This window comes from Symphalangus syndactylus, chromosome 20 (assembly GCF_028878055.3).
Source record: "Symphalangus syndactylus isolate Jambi chromosome 20, NHGRI_mSymSyn1-v2.1_pri, whole genome shotgun sequence".
NCBI classification, from domain to species: Eukaryota; Metazoa; Chordata; class Mammalia; order Primates; family Hylobatidae; genus Symphalangus; species Symphalangus syndactylus.
Window position 1 is genome coordinate 43,311,929 of NC_072442.2, and position 22,201 is coordinate 43,334,129.

Below are 22,201 nucleotides of genomic sequence, written 5' to 3' on the forward strand. Positions count from 1 at the left end.
CAAGATCACGACACTGCACTCCAGTCTGGCGACATAGCGATACTCCGTCTCAAACAAAAACAAAAACAAAATTTTAAAAACAAATTAATAAATTGAGAGTTTTGTAACATCATCTCTTAAAAGGAATCCCTAGACTGCAAACTTGTGGAAAGTAAGAAACTCTTTTTTTTTTTTTTTTTTCTTGAGACGGAGTCTCGCTCTGTCGCCCAGGCTGGAGTGCAGTGGCGCAATCTCGGCTCACTGCAAGCTCCGCCTCCCGGGTTCACGCCATTCTCCTGCCTCAGCCTCTCCGAGTAGCTGGGACTACAGGCGCCTGCCACCACGCCCGGCTAATTTTTTGTATTTTTAGTAGAGACGGGGTTTCACCGTGGTCTCGATCTCCTGACCTCATGATCCGCCCGCCTCGGCCTCCCAAAGTGCTGGGATTACAAGCGTGAGCCACCGCGCCCGGCCTCTTTTTTTTTTTTTTTTTGAGACAGGATCTCACTCTGTTGCCCAGGCTGAGTGCAGTTGTATAATCACAGCTCACTGCAGCCTCTGCCTCCCAGACTAAAGCCATCCTCCAACCTCAGCCTCCCGAGCAGCTGAGATTACAGGCATGTGCTACTGCATCCAGTTAACCAGCTAATTTTTCTTTTTTTTTTTTTTTGTAGAGACAGGGTCTCACTATATTGCCCACGCTGGTCTCCAACTCCTGGACTCAAGCAATCATCCTGCCTTAGCCTCCCAAAGTGCTGGGATTACATGTGTGAGCCACTACGCCCGGCCAAAAGCAGGGACTCTTATTCACCTTTGTGTCCTCTACAGAGTTCAGCACAGTACTTCCCATACTCAACTGATGTTTACTTCAGCTCAAACTGTTGGTCTACTTAGGTTATACACAACAGTAAAGAGCCTCTGAAAGTCCTAAAAGATGAGGAAGTTTTCTGAAGACTTAAACTTTAAGAGAGTGGACATCAACTTAGCTGCATAGGTGATAGGGATAGTACATGGAGAAGAAAAGTGGTATAGAAATTATAGTAACGTTCTGCTTCAGGAAAGATATTTGCTCTCAATACACTATCTGCTTTTTGTTTTTTGTTTTGAGACAGGGTCTCACTCTGTCGCCCAGGCTGGAGTGCAGTTGCACGATCTTGGCTCATTGCAACCTCTGCCTCCCAGGTTCAAGCAATTCTCCTGCCTCAGCCTCACGAGTAGCTGGGATTATAGGTGCATGCCACCACGCTCGGCTAATTTTTGTATTTTTAGTAGAGACAGGGTTTCACCATGTTGGCCAGGCTGGTCTCGAACTCCTGACCTCAGGCGATCCACCTGTCACAGCCTCTAAAAGTGCTGGGATTACAGGTGTGAGCCACTGAGCCCAGCTTCTGCTTTTCTTTTTTTTTTTAAGAGACAGAGTCTCACTCTGTCACCCAGGCTGGAGATCATAGCTCACTGCAGCCTTGAACTCTTGGGTTCAAGTGATTCTCCCACCTCAGCCTCCGAGTAGCTGAGATTATAGGCATACACTACGATGCCTGGATAATATTTACTTTTCATATTTTAAAAATATTATCTATTTCCCAGGAGTTGGAGGTTACAGTAAGCTATGATCATGACACTGTACTCCAGTCTGGGTGACACAGTGAGATCTTGTCTCTAAATAATAATAATGATAATAATTTATTTTCATAAAGTTTCTTTTTTTTTGGAGATGGTGTTTTGCTCTTGTTGCCCAGGCTGGAGTGCAATGGTGCCATCTCAGATCACTGCAACCTCCACTTCCTGGGTTCAAGTAATTCTCCTGCCTCAGCCTCCCTAGTAGCTGGGATTACAGAAGTGCGCCACCATGCCTGGCCAATTTTTTTGTACTATTAGTAGAGATGGGGTTTCACCATGTTGGCCAGCCTGGTCTCAAACTCCTGACCTCAGGTGATCCACCCACGTCGGCCTCCCGAAGTGCTGGGATTACAGGTGTGAGCCACCGCGTCCAGCCAAAGTTTCTTAACTAGAAAATTCTTTCATTTATTTATTATTTATTTTTTTCTGAGACACAGTCTCACCCTTTCACCCAAGCTGAAGTGCAGTGGCGTGATCTTGGCTCACTGCAACTTCTGCCTCCTAGGTTCAAGAGGTTCTCAGGCCTCAGCCTCCCAAGTAGCTGGGATTATAGGTGTGCACCATCACACGCAGCTAACTTTTGTATTTTTAGTAGAGACGGTGTTTCACTATGTTGGCCAGGCTGTTCTCAAACTCCTGGACTCAAGTGATCCATCTGCCTCAGCCTCCCAAAGTGCTGAGATTACAGGTGTGAGCCACTGCGCCCGGCCCCCAAGATTATTCTCGAAGCTGCAGATTTACTATCTTAATTATTCAAAGTTGACTAAAATAGCTGTATCTATTAACCTTAACCTTATTTATTTATTTATTTCCTTTCTTTCCTTTTTTTTTTTTTTTTTTTTTAGACATAAAGTCTTGTCTGTCACCCAGACTGGAGTGTTGTGGTGAAATCATAGTTTATTTCAGCCTTGAACTTCTAGGCTCAAGCAATCCTTCCACCTCAGCCTCCCAAGTAGCTAGGACTACAGGTGTGCACCACCATGTCTGGCTACTTTTTAAAAAAATTTTTTAGAGACACAGTCTATGTTGCCCAGGCTGGTCTCAAATTCCTCACCTCAAGTGATTTTCCCACCTCAGCCTCCCAAATAGCTGGGAATACTTGTGTGAGCCACCATACCTTGTCTTACTTATTCACTTTCTAAAAAGTCACAAATATAGGAAAAAGCTTTAAGCCCAAGGAAGAGAGGAAGACTGAGCTTAAACTCCCAAAAGTACCTTTTTGAGAAAAGGGTGTCCACTCACAGGCTTCATTGACTGAACAGGTTGGACACGAAGCTTCTTCCATTCTTCATTGAGGATCTGGGTTTTTTCTTGAACCTTTGCAAAATTTGCCACATACAAAGCCTAGCAAAGCCATGGAAAAGATTAAGATATATTCTTATTTTATTAATTAATAAATTTTTTTTTTTTTTGAGATGGAGTCTTGCTCTGTTGTCGCCCAGGCTGGAGTGTAGTAGCGCGATCTCAGCTCACCACAACCTCCGCCTCCCAGGTTCAAGCGATTCTCCCAGCTACTCGGCCTCCCAAGTAGCTGGGATTATAGGCACAGACCACCATACCTGGCTAATTTTTGTATTTTTGGTAGAGACAGGGTTTCACTACGCTGGCCAGGCTGGTTTCAAACTCCTGGCCTCAAGTGATCTGCCCGCCTCAGCCTCCCAAAGTGCTGGAATTACAGGTGTGAGCCACCGTGCCTGGCCTTTTTTTTTTTTTTTTTTTTTTTTTGAGATGGAGTCTTGCTCTGTCACCCAAGCTGGAGTGCAGTGGCACCATCTTGGCTCACTGCAACCTCTACCTCCTGGGTTCAAGCAATTCTCCTGCGTCAGCCTCCCGAGTAGCTGGGATTACAGGCGCATGACACCACGCCTGGCTAATTTTTGTATTTTTAGTAGAGATGAGGTTTCACCAGGTAGGACAGGCTGGTCTCGAACTCCTGACCTCAGGTGATCCACATGCTTCAGCCTCCCAAAGTGCTGGGATTACAGGTGTGAGCCACCACACCTGGCCCTGTTAAGATTTCAAAACAAAAGTTAAAAAAAAATTCCACCCCGTCTCTACTAAAAATACAAAAAATTAGCCGGGCGTGGTGGCGGGTGCCTGTAGTCCCAGCTACTCGGAGGCTGAGGCAGGAGAATGGCGTGAACCCGGGAGGCAGAGCTTGCAGTGAGCCGAGATTGCACCACTGCACTCCAGCCTGGGCGACAGAGCGAGACTCCATCTCAAAAAAAAAAAAAAAAATTCCAACTCCTTTACAGTGTGTCAGTATATTGAAATATATAAACTTTCACTTGGGAATTATTTTTTACCTTTGCACCCATATTTGCCTGAAGCCGTTTAAGTTGTCGAAGTCGCATGTATTCAGATTTCACTTTTCTTTTCCAGTAAGTGATACATTTGGAGGTAGGGGGATTTGGTATTTCCATCTTGCTGTAATCTAAGAGAGAAAGAGATGAGAAATAGCATTTTATTGCCTGGAAATGAAGCACTCCTCAAATACAAAAAAAAAAAAAAAAAAAGATCAATTATGCTTTCATTCCCATTAAATTTACTCATAAAAACATACATTTAAAGAACCCAAACGTGTGAGTTCAACAGAAAGTTTCAATTTAAAAAAAAGAGGCAGTGGCTCACACCTGTAATCCCAACACTTTAGGAAGCCGAGGTGGGAGCACTACTTGAGCCCAGTGATTTGAGACCACCTTGGGCAACATGGTGAAACCCCATCTCTACAGAAAATACAAGTTAGCCAGGTGTGTTGGCGAGTGCCTGTAGTCCCAGCTACTCAGGAGGCTGATGTGGGAGGACTACTTGAGCCCAGGAGGTCAAGGCTACAGTGAGCCGTGACCACGCTACTGCACTTCAGCCTGAGTGACAGAGTGAGACCTTGTCTCAAAAAACAAAACAAAACAAAAAACAAAAAACAACAAGAATTCCAGGCACAGTGGCTCACGCCTGTAATCCCAGCACTTTGGGAGACCAAGGTGGGTGGATCTTCTGAGGTCAGGAGTTTGAGACCAGCCTGGCCAACATAGTGAAACCCCGTCTCTACTAAAAATACAAAAAAAAAATTAGTCGGGCATGGTGGCTTGTGCCTGTAATTCCAGCTATGTGGGAAGCTGAGACACGAGAATTGCTTGAACCTGTGAGGCGGAAGTTGCAGTGAGCCAAGATCGCACCACTGCACTCCAGCCTGGGTGACAGAGTGAGACTCCATCTCAAAAAAAAAAAAAAAGGCCGGGCATGGTGATTCATTCATGCCTGTAATCCCAGCACTTTGGGAGGCCAAGGCGGGTGGATCACGAGGTCAGGAGTTCAAGACCAGCCTGGCCAAGATGCTGAAACCCCATCTCTATTAAAAATACAAAAATTAGCCGGATGTGGTGGCACACGCCTGTAATCCCAGCTACTCAGGTGGCTGAGGCAGGAGAATGGCTTGAACCCGGGAGGTGGAGGTTGCAGTGAACCGAGATTGCATCACTGCACCCCAGCCTGGGAGACAGAGCAAGACTCCGTCTCAAAACAAAAACAAAAAAACAAAAACAAAAACAAAACAACAACAAAATTTCACATCAGTAATTTCTGGTCCAATTATCAAAAAGCTTAGCCTCTGTCCTCCTGTGGTATCTTGTTTTTAATTAAGCACTCAAGAAGTTCTCCCACAGGTACTAGGAACTTGGATTACTTCAAGATATGGAAGTCTTCTCTTTACTTTGAGTAAGAGAAGTGGTCAGCAAGAACCAAGTTTGCATCCACGGGTTTCATGGAAAGATCCACCCATGTTACAAAACCATACTGCCAAATTGTCTAAATTTACCACATGCCTAGCAATAAAAGTAGGATATGACAGCAGTATAATCTCATCTCCAAGTCAGCAGCAAGACATATGGAAATAGATAGCAATGCAAATCCCCCCTTTTTTGGTATTGGATTAAGGCTCCACGTTTTAAAGAAGTATGTATTGTAATATACTTTACCTACCTCATAGAATGCAAGGGGAAGTGTTGGGTTTTACAGTGTGCCTCTGTTCTTCAGGAGAATGGCAAGACACAACAGCAGAACAGGTGTCCAGCTTTTCAAAAGAGAACAGACAGTGGTTCTATTAAGTTAGTGTGGCAAATTAGACCCTGACACCCTCAGTAGGATGTTCCCTCAGAATCAGAAAGACTTCAAGGTTTCTCCTACTATTTTTGTATGTCTAAGACAGGTCTCTATAATACTTGATGCCATTTGGGAAGAGGCCCTTTACTTTATTAAGTTCTATTTTTTTATAATGCTTTTTTTTTTTTAACGACAGAGTCTCACTCTGTTGCCCAAGCTGGAGTGCAGTGGCACAATCTTGGCTCACTGCAACCTCCGCCTCCTGGGTTCAGGCCAGTCTCCTGCCTCAGCCTCCCAAGTAGCTGAGACTATAGGCGTGCACCACCATGGCCGGCCAAATTTTTTTTTTTTTTTTTTTTTTTTGAGATGGAGTCTCGCTCTGTCACCCAGGCTGGAGTGCAGTGGTGCGATCTCGGCTCACTGCAAGCTCCGTCTCCTGGGTTCATGCCATTCCCCTGCCTCAGCCTCTCCGAGTAGCTGGGACTACAGGCGCCCGCCACCACGCCCGGCTAATTTTTTTTTTTGTATTTTTAGTAGAGACGGGGTTTCATCGTGGTCTCGATCTCTTGACTTCGTGATCCGCCTGCCTCGGCCTCCCAAAGTGCTGGGATTACAAGCGTGAGCCACTGCGCCCGGCAAATTTTTTTGTATTTGTAGTAGAGATGGGGTTTCACCATGTTCGTCAGGCTGGTCTTGAACTCCTGAACTCAAGTGATCCACCTGCCTCGGCCTCTCAAAGTACTGGGATTACAGGTGCAGGTGTGAGCCATTGCACCTGCCCATAATGCTTTTCTGAACCAATTTTTAGGCTCAGCTAACAGGACTGTCAATTATTTTAGAGAAAGTACAAACACTAAATACATGTAAAAATTCAATAAAATCCACAAGATGATGCTTTTACTCTATAATAACTACTTAGGTTTCTTAGATAACTAGCTCTATTTATTCCACCTAACATTAAAAATGTTTAAAAACAGGCCGGGCGCGGTGGCTCACACCTGTAATCCCAGCACTTTGGGAGGCCGAGGCGGGCGGATCACGAGGTCAGGAGATCGAGATCACGGTGAAACCCTGTCTCTACTAAAAATACAAAAAATTAGCCGGGCGTGGTGGCGGGTGCCTGTAGTCCCAGCTACGCGGGAGGCTGAGGCAGGAGAATGGCGTGAACCCCGGGGGGCGGAGCCTGCAGTGAGCCGAGATCGCGCCACTGCACTCCAGCCTGGGTGAAAGAGTGAGACTCTTTCTCAAAAAAAAAAAAAAAAAAAAAAAAAAAATGTTTAAAAACATTGCAAGGAGCTAGCCAGGTGCAGTGGCTCACACCTGTAATACCAGCACTTTGGGAGGCTGAGGTCAGGAATTCAAGACCAGCCTGGTCAACACGGTGAAAGCCCGTCTCTACTAAAAATACACACACAAAAAAAAATTAGCCAGGTGTGGTGGTGGGCACCTGTAATCCCAGCTACGCGGGAGGCTGAGGCAGGAGAATCATGTGAACCCGGGAGGCAGAGGTTGCAGTGAGCTGAGATCGTGCCATTGTACTGCAGCCTGGGCAACAAGAGTGAGACTCTGCCTCAAAAAAACAAAACAAAACAAAACAAAACAAAACAAAACAAAACAAAACATCACAAGGAGCTATGAAGAGCCAAAATTTGAAACAAAAACTAAAGTTTCACACCCTATTTTTAAAAACTTCCTACATGTTTTTTTTTTTCACTGAGGTGAGAGGATCACTTAAGCCCAGGAGATTGAGGCCACAGTGAGCCATGATTGCACCACTGCATCCAGCCTGAGCAACTGAGCAAGACCCTGTCTTAAAAACAAAAACAAAAACAAAAACAAACCAAAACCAAAAAGAAAAAAAAGGAAAAGAAAAGAAAAATAAATGATCAGGCAATGTGCAGTGGCTCATGCCTGTAATTCCAACACTTTGGGAGGCCGAGGCAGGAGGGTTGCTAAGAGGCCAGGAGTTTGAGATTAGCTTGGCCAACACAGTCAGATCCTATGTCTATTTTTCAAAGTTTTCTTTTGCTGTTGTTTTTGTCATTTTTTAAAGGAAAAGAGGCTGAGTGCAGTGGCTTACATCTGTAATCCCAGCACTTTGGGAGGCCAAGCTGAGAGGATAGCCCGAGCTCAGGAGTTTGATAAAAGCCTGGGTAACATAGTGAGACCTCATCTCTATTAAAAATCGAAAAATATTATCTGGGCATGGTGGTGCATGCCTGTAGTTCCAGCTACTCAAGAAGCTGAGGCAGGAGGATCACTTGAGCCTAGGAGATCAAAGCTAGAGTGAGCTACTGAGATTGTGCCACTGCACTCCAGCCTGGGCAACAGAGTGAGACTCTGTCACGTGCAGTGGCTCATGCCTATAATTTCAACACTTTGGGACTCTGAGACCAGCCTGGGCACAAAGTGACACACCATCTCTACAAAAAAAAAAAAAAAAAAAAAAGCCAGGTGCGCTGGCTCACGGTTGTAATCCCAGCACTTTGAAAGGCCGAGGCGGGCGGATCACCTGAGGTTGAGAGTTCGAGACCAGCCTGACCAACATGGAGAAACCCCGTCTCTACTAAAAATACAAAATTAGCCGGGCGTGGTGGCACATGCCTATAATCCCGGCTACTCTGGAGGCTGAGGCAGGAGAATTGCTTGAACCTGGGAGGCAGAAGTTGCGATGAGCCGAGATTGCGCCATTGCACTCCAGCCTGGGCAAGAAGAGCGAAACTCTGTCTCAACAAAAAAAAAAAAAAAAAAAAAAAAAAAAAAAGGCTGGGCACAGTGGCTGAAGCCTGTAATCCCAGCCAGCACTTTGGGAGGCCGAGGCGGGCGGATCATGAGGTCAGGAGATCGAGACCATCCTGGCTAACACAGTGAAACCCCGTCTCTTCTAAAAATACAAAAAATTCGCCTGGCATGGTGGCAGGCGCCTGTGGTCTCAGCTACTGGGGAGGCTGAGGCAGGAGAAAGGCATGAACCCGGGAGGTGGAGCTTGCGGTGAGCCGAGATCACACCACTGCACTCCAGCCTGGGTGACAGAGCGAGACTCCATCTCAAAAAAAAAAAAAAAAGGCCGGGCAGGGTGGCTGACATCTGTAATCTCAGCACTTTGGAAGGCTAAGGCAGGCGGATGACGAGGTCAAGGGATTGAGACCAGCCTGGCCAGCATAGTGAAACCTCGTCTCTACTAAAAATACAAAAAATTAGCTAGGCATGGTGGCAGGTGCCTGTATTCCCAGTTACTTGGGAGGCTGAGGCAGGAGAATCGATTGAACACAGGAGGTGGAGGTTGCAGTGAGCCGAGACAGCGCCACTGCACTCCAGCCTGGTGACAGAGCAAGACTTCATCTCAAAAAAAAACATCAGCACAGACAAGAAAACAGCAAAATTTAACCCATTACCACACATATACCACAATAAGCTCATGATTATATCTCATGCACATGGATTTTTTTTTTTTTTTTGAGACGGAGTCTCACTTTGGCACCCAAGCTGGAGTGTAATGGCACGATCTTGGCTCACTGCAGCCTCCACCTCCCAGGTTCAAGCGATTCTCATGCCTCAGCCTCCTGAGTAGCTAACATTACACCACTATGCCCGGCCAATGTTTGTATTTTTAGTAGAGACAAGGTTTCACCATGTTGGCCAGCCTGGTCTGAAACTCCTGGCCTCAAGTGATCCACCTGCCTCAGCCTCCCAAAGTGCTGGGATTACAGGCATGAGCCACTGTGCCTGGCCAAAATAATGGTTTTAAATTGCAATCCCTCTTCCGTTCCTTTTTGGCATTCATTTTCCTTTTTTCTTATTTTCCGTTTTGAAATAGTAAGCTTAGGTCTCTCCATGTATTTGAAAATGAAGATTACCAGCTGGGACAACATGCCAAAACCCAGTCTCTACAAAAAAATCACAAAAATTACACGGGCATGGTAGTCTGTGCCTGCAGTCAGTCCCAGCTACTCAGGAGGCTGAGTTGGGAGAATCACCTAAGCATGGGGAGGTAGAGGCTGCAGTGAGCCATGATCGTGCCTCTGCACTCCAGCCCGGGTGACAGAGTGAGGCCTTGTCAAAAAAAAAAAAAAAAAAAAAGAAAGAAAGAAAGAAGGAAGGGCCGGGCGCAGTGGCTCACACCTGTAATCCCAGCACTTTGGGAGGCCGAGGTGGGCGGATCACCTGAGGTCAGGAGTTCGAAACCAGCCTGGCCAACATGGTGAAACACATCTCTACTAAAAATACAAAAATTAGCCGGGTGTGGTGGTGGGTGCCTGTAATCCCAGCTACTTGGGAGGCTGAAGCAGGAGAATCGCTTGAACCTGGGAGGCAGAGGTTGCAGTGAGCTGAGATCGCGCCACTGCACTCCAGCCTGGGTGACAGAGTGAGACTCGGTCTCAGAAAAAGAAGAGAAAAGAAAAGAAAAGAAAGGAAGGAAGGAGGGAGGGAGGGAGGGGGGGAGGGAAGGAAACAGAAAGGCAGGGAGGGAAAGAAAAGAAAAAAGATTAAGTAACGGAATAGAACATAATCTAAAGATGCTGTCGTGTCTGGCTGGTTGTGGTGGCTCATGCCTGTAATCCCAACACTTTGGAAGGCTGAGGCGGGTGGATCACTTGAGGCCAGGAGTTCGAGACCAGCCTGGCCAACATGGTGAAACCCTGACTCTACTGAAAATACAAAATTTAGCAGGCCATGTTGGCACACACCTACTTGGGGGTCTGAGGCAAGAGAATTGCTTGAAACTGGGAAGCAGGGACTCACCTCAGTGAGCCAAGATCTTGCCAACTCCAGCTTGGGTGACAGAGTGAGACTCTGTCTCATAAAAAAAAAAAAAATACATTTTTTTTAATTAAAGAAAAGAGCTATAGCTGAAATGTGATCTCCTATAGTCTGTCGAGATGACAGTAAACATATCATAATCCAATAATTAATGGCACCATTTCTAATTTTACTCAACTGTTTTAATTTGGCCAGAGGAATACACACATACACAAAAATGCCATTAAGATTTAACCAATCACAATGTAAAGTAAGCCACACTTCCTCCTTTTACAATTAGAGTGATATTTGACTCTCATGTGTCCATAAGTGAATATTTATCTTACATGGCTTTTCAATGGGTCTTCAATGTCTCTAAAAGTTTATTTGGCAGTTGGTCAGTCCCCACAAAGTGTCTAAGAAAGATGAGAATACTGTTTGAAACAGACAGATATGATTAAAATAAACACCTGAAACACAGCCATAAGATGAGTTTTCACAGCAGCTGGACCCTAACCAACAATTATCATATCAAAGTTAAAAAAAAGTGAACAAATAAAAAACTTAGCATTCACTAGAACAGGCAGATTTGGAGAGATGGATTCATTCGTGTTGGGCAAAGGGAGTGGCACACAAAAAATACTTTATATTTCTACTAAATCTATTCTTTAGTTACTTACACATGCAAAACAGCACTTATATTCCAGTTAGGTACTTGGCTAGTACTTAAGAGCCTTTCATTATATTCATCTACACATTGAAGATAAACTCCAAAACATACGCTGTTTTGATCAAGAAATTAAAAAATAATTATTTATATAAGCAAGTCCTATAGCTCAATAATAAGACAAATCACCAATAAAAAGTGAGCAGAAGGCCGGATGTGGTGGCTCACGCCTGTAATCTCAGCACTTTGGAAGGCCGAGGTGGGCGGATCACAAGGTCAGGAGTTCGAGACCAGCCTGACCAACATTGTGAAACCCCGTCTCTACTAAAAATACAAAAATTAGCCGGGTGTGATGGCGTGTGCCTGCAATCCAAGCTACTCAGGAAGCTGAGGCAGGAGAATTGCTTAAACCCAGGAGGCAGAGGTTGCACTGAGCCAAAATATCCTGCCACTGCACTCCAGCCTGGGAGACAGCGAGACTCCGTCTCAAAAAAAAAAAAAGTGAGCAGAAATTTGAACAGATATTTCACCAGAAAAGATACAGGAATGGCAAATGAGCACACAAAAGGTTGCTCCATATCATTAATCATTAGGGAAATGCAGATGAAAAATACAATGAGATACTATCAAACACCACTACCATGGCTAAAATGAAAAAAGACTGATAATACAGCTTGTTGGTGAGGATGTGAAGCAACTGGAATCCTCATACACTGCTCGTAGGAATGCAAAGTGATATAGCCACTGTGGAAGGCAGTTTGCCAGTTTTTCAAAAATAAAGCTGAATATATACTTACCACAGAACCTGGCATACAATTTCTAATTATTTATCCAAGAGAATTGAAAACCTATGTCCCCACAAAGATCTGTACCCAAATGTTCATATTTATTTATAATAGCCAAAAGTGAAAACAACACACATATCAATGGATTGGCTAATGGATACAAAATGTAGTGTGTATAGTTATATACACACACAATGGAATACTACTCAGCAACAAAAAGCCATGAATAGTTTCTATACATTCACCACATCTCAAAACCATTAAAAGACTATGCTGGTTGAGCGCAGTGGCTCATGCCTGTAATCCCAGCACTTTGGGAGGCTGAAGTAGGCAGATCACTTGAGGTCAGGAGTTCGAGACCAGCCTGGCCAACATGGTGAAACCCCATCTCTACAAAAATACAAAAATTAGCCGGGCATGGTGGTGTGCACCTGTAATCACAGCTGCTTGGAGGCTGAGGCAGGAGAATCGCTTGAACCTAGTGGGGCAGAGATTGCAGGGAGATGGAGATTGCAGTGATCTGAGAACGCACCACTGCACTCCAGCCTGGGGAACAGAGCGAGACTCTGCCTCATTAATAATAATAGTAACAATAAAATAAAAGCACTATACTAAGTGAAAAAAAAACAAGACACAAATAACTGCATATGATTCCACTTAAGATGTTCTACTGGCCAGTTGCCATGGCTTCACGTCTGTAATCCCAACACTTTGGGAGACTGAGGCGGAAGGATCCCTTAGGAGTTTGAGACCAGCGTGGGCAACATAGGGAGACCCTGTCTCTATTAAAAAAAAAAAGTGTTCTACTAGAATAAATCTAGAAAGGGCAAAACTAGTCACAGAAAGCAGATCAGTGGTTGCCAGGGGCTGAGGTACAGTAAGAGATTAAACGGGAAGGAGCACAAGGGAACTTTCCTGGGATGATGAAATGTCCTAGACTTCGGTAGTGGTGATGATTACATGATTATATACTTTTATGAAAACTCACTGAACTATATAAAGTGGGTGGATTTATTGTATGTAAATTTTACCTTAATAAAGCTGACTTAAGAGAAAAATAAGTCTTGGTCAGGCCAGTATTTTCTAGACATTTGCTATTAAAAATCTGCAGACAATTCCACCTTTTTTTTTTTTTTTTAACTCAAGTGAATTCGGAATGAATAAGTATAATAATATAATCAAAAGTGGTTCATTAACTGTAACAAATGTTACATGTATACTAATATAAGATTTTTTTTTTTTTTTTTGAGACGGAGTCTTGCTCTGTCGCCCAGGCTGGAGTGTAACGATGCAATCTCAGCTCACTGCAACCTCCATCTTCTGGGCTCAAGCAATTCTCCTGCCTCAGCCTCCTAAGTAGCTGGGATTACAGGCACATGCCACTGCGCCGAGCTAATTTTTGTATTTTTAGTAGAGACAGAGTTTCACCATGTTGCCTAGGCTGGTCTTGAACTCCTAACCTCAGGTGATCCACCCGCCTTGGCCTCCCAAAGTGCTGGGATTACAGGCGTGAGCCACCATGCCCAGCCTACAATTTTTAAAATAAATCTAAAACTATTCTAGGGCCGGCATGATGGCTCATGCCTGAAATTCCAACACTTTTGGAGGCTGAGGCAGGTGGATCTCTTGGGCCCAGTTGTTCAAGACCAGCCTGGACAACATGGTGAGATCCCATCTCTACAAAAAAATTACAAACATTAGTTGGGCATGGTGGTGTGTGCTTCTAGTCCCAGCTACCAGGGAGGCTGATGTGAGAAGACAGATGGAGCCTGCACGATCAAGGCTGCAGGAGCAAGCTGTGACTGTGCCACTGCACTCCAGCCTGGGTGACAGAGTGAGACCCTGTTTCAAACAAACCAAAAACAAACAAACTATACTTTCTTTTTTTTCTTTCTTAAAAAACAAACTATTCTAAAAAATAGAGTCTATTTTTTAAAAAGATTAATCATTGGAAATACGAACCACTTTATTTACGTGTCACATCTCTACAGGAAAAGAAAGCTATAAAAACGTGGAAATCTTTCTCCAGAAAACTGGATCTCAATTTGCTGCAAAGGCTAAAACTAGAATGTAGTCTGTCCCTAGGCGGAAATGGGAAAACATTACTGAAATTGTATGGCAATAAAAAATTTAAGGAACGGCCAGGCGCGGTGGCTCACACCTGCAATCCCAGCACTTTGGGAGGCCAAGGCAGGCGGATCACGAGGTCAGAAGATCGAGACCATCCTGGGTAACACGGTGAAACCCCATCTCTACTAAAAATACAAAAAATTAGCCGGGCACAATGGCGGGCACCTGTAGTCCCAGCTACTCAGGAGGCTGAGGCAGGAGAATGGTGTGAACCCAGGAGGCAGAGCCTGCAGTGAGCCGAGATGGCACCACTGAACTCCAGCCTGGGCGACAGAGTGAGACTCTGTCTCAAAAAAAAAAAAAAAAAAAAAATTTAAGGAACAAGTTCTTAAACAGAGAGACTGAGATCAGAATACAAAAGTTCCAAACTATTAAATTTTTTCATCTACATAAGCTGTCCCTTTGCAGAAATAGCTTCTTTGTCTTAGGGGCAAATTCAGTGTCTTTGATAGTTTCTCTTGAATAATAATTTTATTAACTAGCAAGGCTAAGTAAGGCTTTGGAGGCAGATGGCACTACAGATTTTTATTTTTTTATTTTACTTATTTGTATTTATTATTATTATGACTTTTTGAGATGAATCTCGCTGTTGCCCGGGTTGGAGTGCAGTGGCATGATCTCAGCTCACTGCAAGCTCCATCTCCCGGGTTCACACCATTCTCCTGCCTCAGCCTCCCGAGTAGCTGGGACTACAGGTGCCCGCCACCACTCCCAGCTAATTTTTTTGTATTTTTAATAGAGACGGGGTTTCACCTTGTTAGCCAGGATGGTCTCGATCTCCTGACTTCATGATCCTCCTGACTCGGCCTCCCAAAGTGCTGGGATTCCAGACATCAGCCACCGTGCCCAGCCTATTTTTTTTATTTTTTTTTTGAGATGGAGTCTCACTCTGTTGCCAGGCTGGAGTGCACTGGTGCAATAACAGCTCACTGCAACCTCTGCCCCAGCTAATTTTTGTATTTTTAGTAGAGACAGGGTTTCACCATGTTGGCCAGGCTGGTCTCGAACTCCTAACCTCAGGTAATCCACCCACCTTGGCCCCCCAAAGTGCTGGGATTACAGGCGTGAGCCACCAGGCCTGGCCTAGATTTTTTTTTTTTTTTTTTTTTTTTGAGAAGGAGTCTTACTCTGTCACCCAGGCTGGAGTGCAGTGGTGCTATCTCGGCTCACTGCAATCTCCACCTCCTGGGTTCAAGTGATTCTCTTGCCTCCACCCCCCTGAGTAGCTGGGACTACGCCCGCCACCATGCCCAGTTAATTTTTGTATTTTTAGTAGAGGCAGGATTTCACCATGTTGGCCAGATGGTCTCGATCTCCTGACCTCGTGATCCACCTGCCTCGGCCTCCCAAAGTTCTGGGATTACAGGCGTGAGCCACCACGACCAGCCCCTGGCCTAGATTTTTAAATATTCCATCCTATTCCTTTTTTAATTCACAGTGTAATTGAAACCTAATGATAGGGGTGAACCTATCCCTGCAAAGAGCTCTAGTAACACACCATTGGGTCATTCTGGTGATCACCAATTTCATCAACGTTCCAATTAAAATCAATTCTGTGACTAGGTACACAGCCTGATAGATCTCTCAGTTAGGATCTATAAAGCACATCTCTAATTTATACCCTCCAACTTCTCTGAGGTATTTTCATCTGCCATTAGTTTGAGTTTCTGGGCACTACACACAGAAAGAACCTTCCTAACAGGAAACTGTGGCTCTGAATTCTAATTTAAAATAAAATTATAACATTAGTATTTCCTAGTGTTGTTTAATTAAGAGAATCAGATCAGCTGGGCGCAGTAGCGCACACCTGTAATCTCAGAACTTTGGGAGGCCGAGGCGAGTGGATCACCTGAGGACGGGGGTTCGAGACCAGCCTGACCAACATGCAGAAACCCCGTCTCTACTAAAAATACAAAATTAGCCAGGCGTGGTGGCGCATGCCTGTAATCCCAGCTACTCGGGAGGCTAAAGCAGGAGAATCGCTTGAACCCAGGAGGCAGAGGTTGCAGTGAGCTGAGATCGCGCCATTGCACTCCAGTCTGAGCAACAAGAGCGAAATTCTGTCTCAAAAAAAAAAAAATTAGATCGTATGCACTGAAGGTAATGGTAACAAAAATCTAAACAGGATTAGTTTTTTTTTTTTTTTTTGAGACGGAGTCTCGCTCTGTCGCCCAGGCTGGAGTGCAGTGGCGCGATCTTGGCTCACTGCAAGCTCCACCCCCCAGGTTCATGCCATTCTCCTGCCTCAGCCTCCCAAGTAGCTGGGATCACAGGCGCCCACCACCATGCCCGGCTAATTTTTTGTATTTTTAGTAGAGACGGGGTTTCACCGTAAACATGATTAGTTTTTATGAGACCCAAAGGAAAATGCTGGCTCACAGGATTTGTAACTCTGGTTTAATTTTATTTAATTTTATTTTGTTTTTTTGAGAAAGGGTCCGGCCGGGCACGGTGGCTCACGCCTGTAATCCCAGCACTTTGAGAGGCCGAGGCGGGCGGATCACGAGGTCAGGAGATCGAGACCATCCTGGCTAACATGGTGAAACCCCGTCTCTACTAAAAACACACACAAAAAATTAGCCGGGCGTAGTGGCGGGTGCCTGTAGTCCCAGCTACTCGGGAGGCTGAGGCAGGAGAATGGCGTGAACCCGGGAGGCGGAGCTTGCAGTGAGCCGAGATCGCGCCACTGCACTCCAGGCTGGGTGACAGAGCGAGACTCCCATCTCAAAAAAAAAAAAAAAAAAAGAGAAAGGGTCCCACTCTGCTGACCAGGCATGATCATAGCTCACTGCAGCCTCGACCTCCCAGGTTCAAGGGATCCTTTGGCCCCAGCCTCCCTAGTAGCTGGGACTACAGGCACATGCCACCATGCCTGGCTAATTTTTTATATTTTCAGGGGAGACAAGATCTTTTTTTTTTTTTTTTTTGAAACAGAGTCTTGCTCTGTTGCCACGCTGGAGTGCAGTGGCGCAATCTCAGCTCACTGCAACCTCCGCCTCCCAGGTTCAAGCAATTCTCCCGCCTCAGCCTCCTGAGCAGCTGGGAATACAGGTGCGCGCCACCATGCCCAGCTAATTTTTGTATTTCAGTAGAGACGGGTTTCACCATGTTGGCCAGGATGATCTCGATCTCTTGACCTTGTGATCCACCCGCTTCAGCCTCCCAAAGTGCTGGGATTACAGGTGTGAGCCACTGCGCCCAGCCTACAAGATCTTGCTATGTTTCCCAGGCTGGCGTTGAACTCCTGACTCGAAGTACTCCCCCTTCCTCAGCCTCCCAAAGGGTTGAGATTACAGACTTGAGCCACCGTGCCCAGCGAGAACGCTGACTTGGAAGAGTAAACGCAATCTCCTAACAGGCCAGAGCCCTATCTTGACTGGTTCTGTACTGTGTCAGCCCAAAGTTTAATACTGTACTGTATTTAGTGCCTGCTCATATCATCCAATAAAAATAAGACTTTTTAGTCTATTTTGTATCAAATTATTAGGGTAGGTGAGTTAGAGAATAAAACACATTAAGGTACTGAACTCTAACTACCCATTAAGTAACTCATGACTTTAGGGTGTAGTGTACTCAAGTCCCAACTGATGACTGACTGATAGACTAAGGAGTAGGAAAGAATCCAATATGTACACAGTTTGGACATAAAACAAAGAAAAAGCTGGGGACTTTCCAGAATGGAGAAGCACAATTTTTCTTTTTTTAACCTTTAACCCTTCCCCTCAATCCCAACCTATCTAATTATCTTCACTTTTCTCCACACACTCTTTTCTCTTTAGTTTACTCTATATAGAAATGGAATTAGTGTGTTTTTAGTGTTGCTACCTCAAATCTTTTCTGGGACGCTACTAGTGAACCAAATAGAAATAGTGAACAAAGTGGAAACTTTTTTTGAGACAGGGTCTCCCTTTGTCACCCAGGCTAGAGTACAGTGGCGCCATCTCGGCTCACTGCAACCTCCGCCTCCCAGGTTCAAGGGATTCTCGTTCCTCAGCCTCCCAAGTAGCTGGGATGACAGGTGTGTGCCACCACGCCTGGCTAATTGTAGAAACGGGTTTCATCGTGTTGGACAGGCTGGTCCCAAACTCCTGGCTTCAAGTGATCAATCCCTCGGCCTCCTCCCAAAGTGCTGGGATTACAGGTGTGAGCCACAACGTGGGGGGCCCAAAGTGAAACTTTTTAAACTTAATCTAAGACCAGAAAACGATACACTTAATGACATGATTGTTACATGTTTCATATAAAGAGCAAATCAAAGGGAAGGAACTGTTGCCTATAGAGTAATGAAGCCAGGTTTCAGATCCTAGGAATTAAATATTTTGAATCGGTTTCTTATTTTGTTTTGAGACAGGGTCTTGCTCTGTTGCCCAGGCTGGAATGCAGTGGCTTGATCTCGGCTCACTGCAACCTCTGCCTCCTGGGCTCAAGCAATCCTCCCTACTCAGCCTCCTGAGTAGTTGGGACTACAGGCCCACACCACCAGGCCCAGCTAATTTTTGTAATGTTTTTGTAGAGATAGAGTTTGCCATGTTGCCCAGGCTGGTCTCACACTCCTGAACTCAAGTGATCTGCCCACCTCGGCCTCCCAAAGTACTGGCATTACAGGCGTGAGCCACAGTGTCCAGACTTAAATTGGTTGTTTGAAGGTATAATTCAAAGGCAAATATATAAGAAACAAGCCCGACCACATTTTTCTCACCTTTCCCTTCTCCCAAATGTCTTCTTGGGAGTAAAATTTCATTTTTAGTTCCAACCTCCTTATTCTAGTGCTGTCTCTTTTTTTTTTTTTTTTTTTTTTCCAAGACGGAGTCTCGCTCTTTCACACCCAGGCTGGAGTGCAGTGGCGCGATCTCAGCTCACTGCAACCTCCCACTCCCAAGTTCAAGTGATTCTCCTGCCTCTGTCTCCCAAGAACTAAGATTATAGGTGTCTGCCACCACACCTGGCTAATTTTTTGTATTTTTAGTAGAGATGGGGTTTCACCATATTGGCCAGGCTGGTTTTGAACTCCCCGACCTCAGGTGATCCAACAGCCTCAGCCTCCCAAAGTGCTGGGCTTATAGGTGTGAGCCATCAAGCCCAGCCTCTAGTGCTGTTTCAAAGGGCACTAATGTAACCATCATAATGAAGAAGTCATTTACACTTTAAGGAATTTTAAGCTGGCCCTTAGCATCAAGTTCCATGATTAGCATACAAGTACTCTGCCAGTTACTGACAATACTAGCATCCCGATCACCTGACTCCCAGTGCCAGAAATTTCCCCACTATTTATTCCACAAAATATGTTGAGCACCTACTATTATACTTAATAGTAGTATCTACTATGTGTTACCGTTTTAGGTGTTTGGGGTACATCAGTGAATAAAACATATATCCCTGCCTTTGGAGTTGATTCATTATGTTTGTGACACACAACAATAAGCATAAACCTTGACAATGATAGCATTATTACAGTTTTATAGATGGTCCTTTCTCCTATTATGTATGTGCGTTTTTAAGTACTTCTCTCTCCCTTTTTTTTTTTTTTCTTTTTTGGGACGGAGTCTTGCTCTGTCACCCATGCTGCAGTGCAGTGGTGCAATGTCGGCTCACTGCAACCTCCACCTCCTGGGTTCAAGCGATTCTCGTGCCTCAGCCCCCTGAATAGCTGGGATTACAGGCACCCACCACCACACCCAGCTAATTCTTGTATTTTTTGTAGAGAAGGAGTTTCGCCATGTTGCCTAGGCTGCTCTCGGACTCTTGACCTCAAGTGATCCGCCTGCCTTGCTTGGCCTCCCAAGGTGCTGGGATTACACTGTGCCCGACCTCCTTTTTTTTTTTGAGACAGAATCTCACTCTGTTGCCCAGGCTGGTGTGCAGTGGCGCAATCTCGGCTCACTGCAACCTCCACCTCCCAGGTTCAAGCGATTCTAATGCCTCAGCCCTCCCGAGTAGCTGGGACTACAGGCGTGTACCACCACATCTGGTTAATTTTGTATTTTTAGTAGAGATGGAGTTTTGCCATGTTGCCCAGGCTGGTCTCAAACTCCTGGGCTCAAGTGACCGGTCCACCTCAGCCTCCCAAAGTGCTGGGATTACAGGCCCTCAGCCTCCCAAAGTGCTGGGATTACAGGCATGAGCCACCGTGCCTGGCTTTTTTTTTTTTTTCTTGAGACAGGTTCTCAGGTGCTGTCACCCAGACTGGAGTGCAGTGGCAGGATCAGAGCTCATTGCAACCTTGACCTCCCAGTCTCAAGCAATACTCCTGCTTCAGCCTCCCAAACAGCTGGGACTATAGGAGAAGGCGCCACCACACCTGGCTAGCTTTTTTTTTTTTTTTTTTTAAGAGATGAGGTCTCGCTATTGTTGCCTGAGCTGGTCCCAAACTCCTGGGCTCAAGCTATTCTCCTGCCTGGACCTCCCGAATGCTGGGATTTCAGATGTGAGCCACCAAGCCCAGCCTCTTAACACACTCTCTCCTATGTAAGTAATCTCTTCTATCAGTGGCATATCTGGGGATTCCAAGACTTAAAATAGACACGCTTTCACAGAAACCTCTAATAGGCTTAGCACCTTCTCAGGCTGGAAACTTCCTTCAATATCAGTTTCCTAAATTTAAAAAACACTGGGTGTGGGAATTTTTCTATTCAGCGGCAACATGGCAGCAATCGTGGAGAAGGAAACCCACGTTTTCAATGCCATCCTTGCACACACCTAATTGTTAGTCTACCTGAGCTCCTTTACCTTCATTCTCCCCTGCCAAGCGTCAGGTTCCTATCGGCCTGGGCTACACCACGTACAACCCTATATTTCACCCTCCATATTCCTTCACATTCCACGGGGGGCACTAACATCCTTCAGGCATCCCTTCCCTTCCCTGCTCAAGAAACAATTCCTCAGTAGTCACTTTTTATTGAAATAAAAGTTTGTCCCACATTTCCTAACAGGCATGTCCCAAATACAACACCTTGTCTTTGCTTCAAGGCACTTTTATTTATATCATTTGATCCTCGGGAGAATGGTGGGGGTGAGCGATCATTGGCGTGAGACCAAAAGTGTGGAGTGAAGGAGATTCTTGCTCAGGGCCAGCCCTGGGGCGAGGCGACCGAGGCACCCAGGACGCACGTGAGGAGGCGCTCACTGCACTTGCACGACCCTGACTCAGTACTCCTTTACACTTTGTGCCTTGGGAGCCTTACTCACCTCACCCTAGTTCCGGCCCTGTTTTTACTGCTACCCCTTCTCAACAACCCCGAAAGCCATCGCAACATCAGCCCCGGTCTCTAGCCCTCCCCAAGCACAGCTCCAGGTCCCCAGGGTCCACCTCGCTAAAGGCCCCCGCAGGTGCCACCGCCCACCCGCGCCCTTTGGGCGCTGGGGCTCCCGCCCACCGGCCCACCTCGCCGTCCAACGGGATTCCCCGTCCCCGAGCCCGCCCGCGCCGCTCCTCCTCCCGGGCACACAGCCCTCGTAGCCCCAGACGCTGTCCTCGCCTGGGGCTCCCTCGCCCCGTCGCCCCCATTCCCCCAGCCCTCGGAATGAAGAGGGGCGCCCGCTACCCCCGGCCAGGCAGGCAGTGTGTCCTTCTGATGCCTTCCAATTCCCTGATCCCTCCGCCTCTCCCTCCCTCAGGCCCAGGGCGGCGAGGGGAGGAGGCCCGGCCCCACCGCCGGGCCCAGGCTTGTTTACTCACTCACCCTCCATCCCGAGCCGCAGGGACCCGCTGCTAGGACGCATGCGCGCCGCGGCCCCACCCCTGCGCCGTGCCCCGCCCCGCGCCTCCTGTCGGCGCTTGCGCATTGACTCACCCGTGCCGCGCGGACGCACGACTGTCAGTTGCCGCCAAAACCGCCGCACTCAGGAGTCCTGGCGGGTGCAGCCGCCCCGACGGCTTCCAAAGCGGCGCTGGCAGGGGAGGGGAAGGGCTCTGGGGAAACCTTCGCAGAGTCACTAATATCTTCCTGAAGACCCTTTTCAGCAGATACGCCATCCCCACGCGCTGGTGACAAGCCACATCTCACTTCAGCGTTGAAGCCATCCCAGAGCACCTTCATACCGATGCTTCACCCCTACCAGTTCCCCAGACACCGGTCTATGGGTTCTAAGCCCTTTATTTATGTCTGATCTCCCTATTTCTGTCCATAGTTCTTCTATAGTCACTTAGAATCAAAATTATAGCCTTGTATCGAAATAAATCCCC

The 22,201-nt window shown here is 46.2% G+C and overlaps 1 protein-coding gene across 8 annotated transcripts in view; it reads right to left on the reverse strand.

Moving 5' to 3' along the window:
• Positions 1 to 21,769, reverse strand: part of EZH1 (enhancer of zeste 1 polycomb repressive complex 2 subunit) — a 47,316-nt gene extending 25,547 nt beyond the window's left edge. For 2 of the 8 annotated variants that reach the window (XM_063629020.1, XM_055256694.2), the window contains exons 1-4: positions 21,699 to 21,768; positions 5,578 to 5,668; positions 3,906 to 4,033; positions 2,815 to 2,943 (exon numbers count right to left, since the gene is read on the reverse strand). In XM_063629020.1, coding sequence (XP_063485090.1) covers positions 2,815 to 2,943; positions 3,906 to 4,022 — 246 coding nt within the window. In that variant the 5' untranslated portion in view covers positions 4,023 to 4,033; positions 5,578 to 5,668; positions 21,699 to 21,768. Of the gene's footprint in view, positions 1 to 2,814; positions 2,944 to 3,905; positions 4,035 to 5,577; positions 5,669 to 10,784; positions 14,101 to 21,698 lie in introns of those variants that run through there. The other 6 variants (XM_063629017.1, XM_063629018.1, XM_055256692.2 and 3 more) reach the window with 6 other exon arrangements.
• Between the last annotated feature and the right edge of the window lie 432 nt (positions 21,770 to 22,201).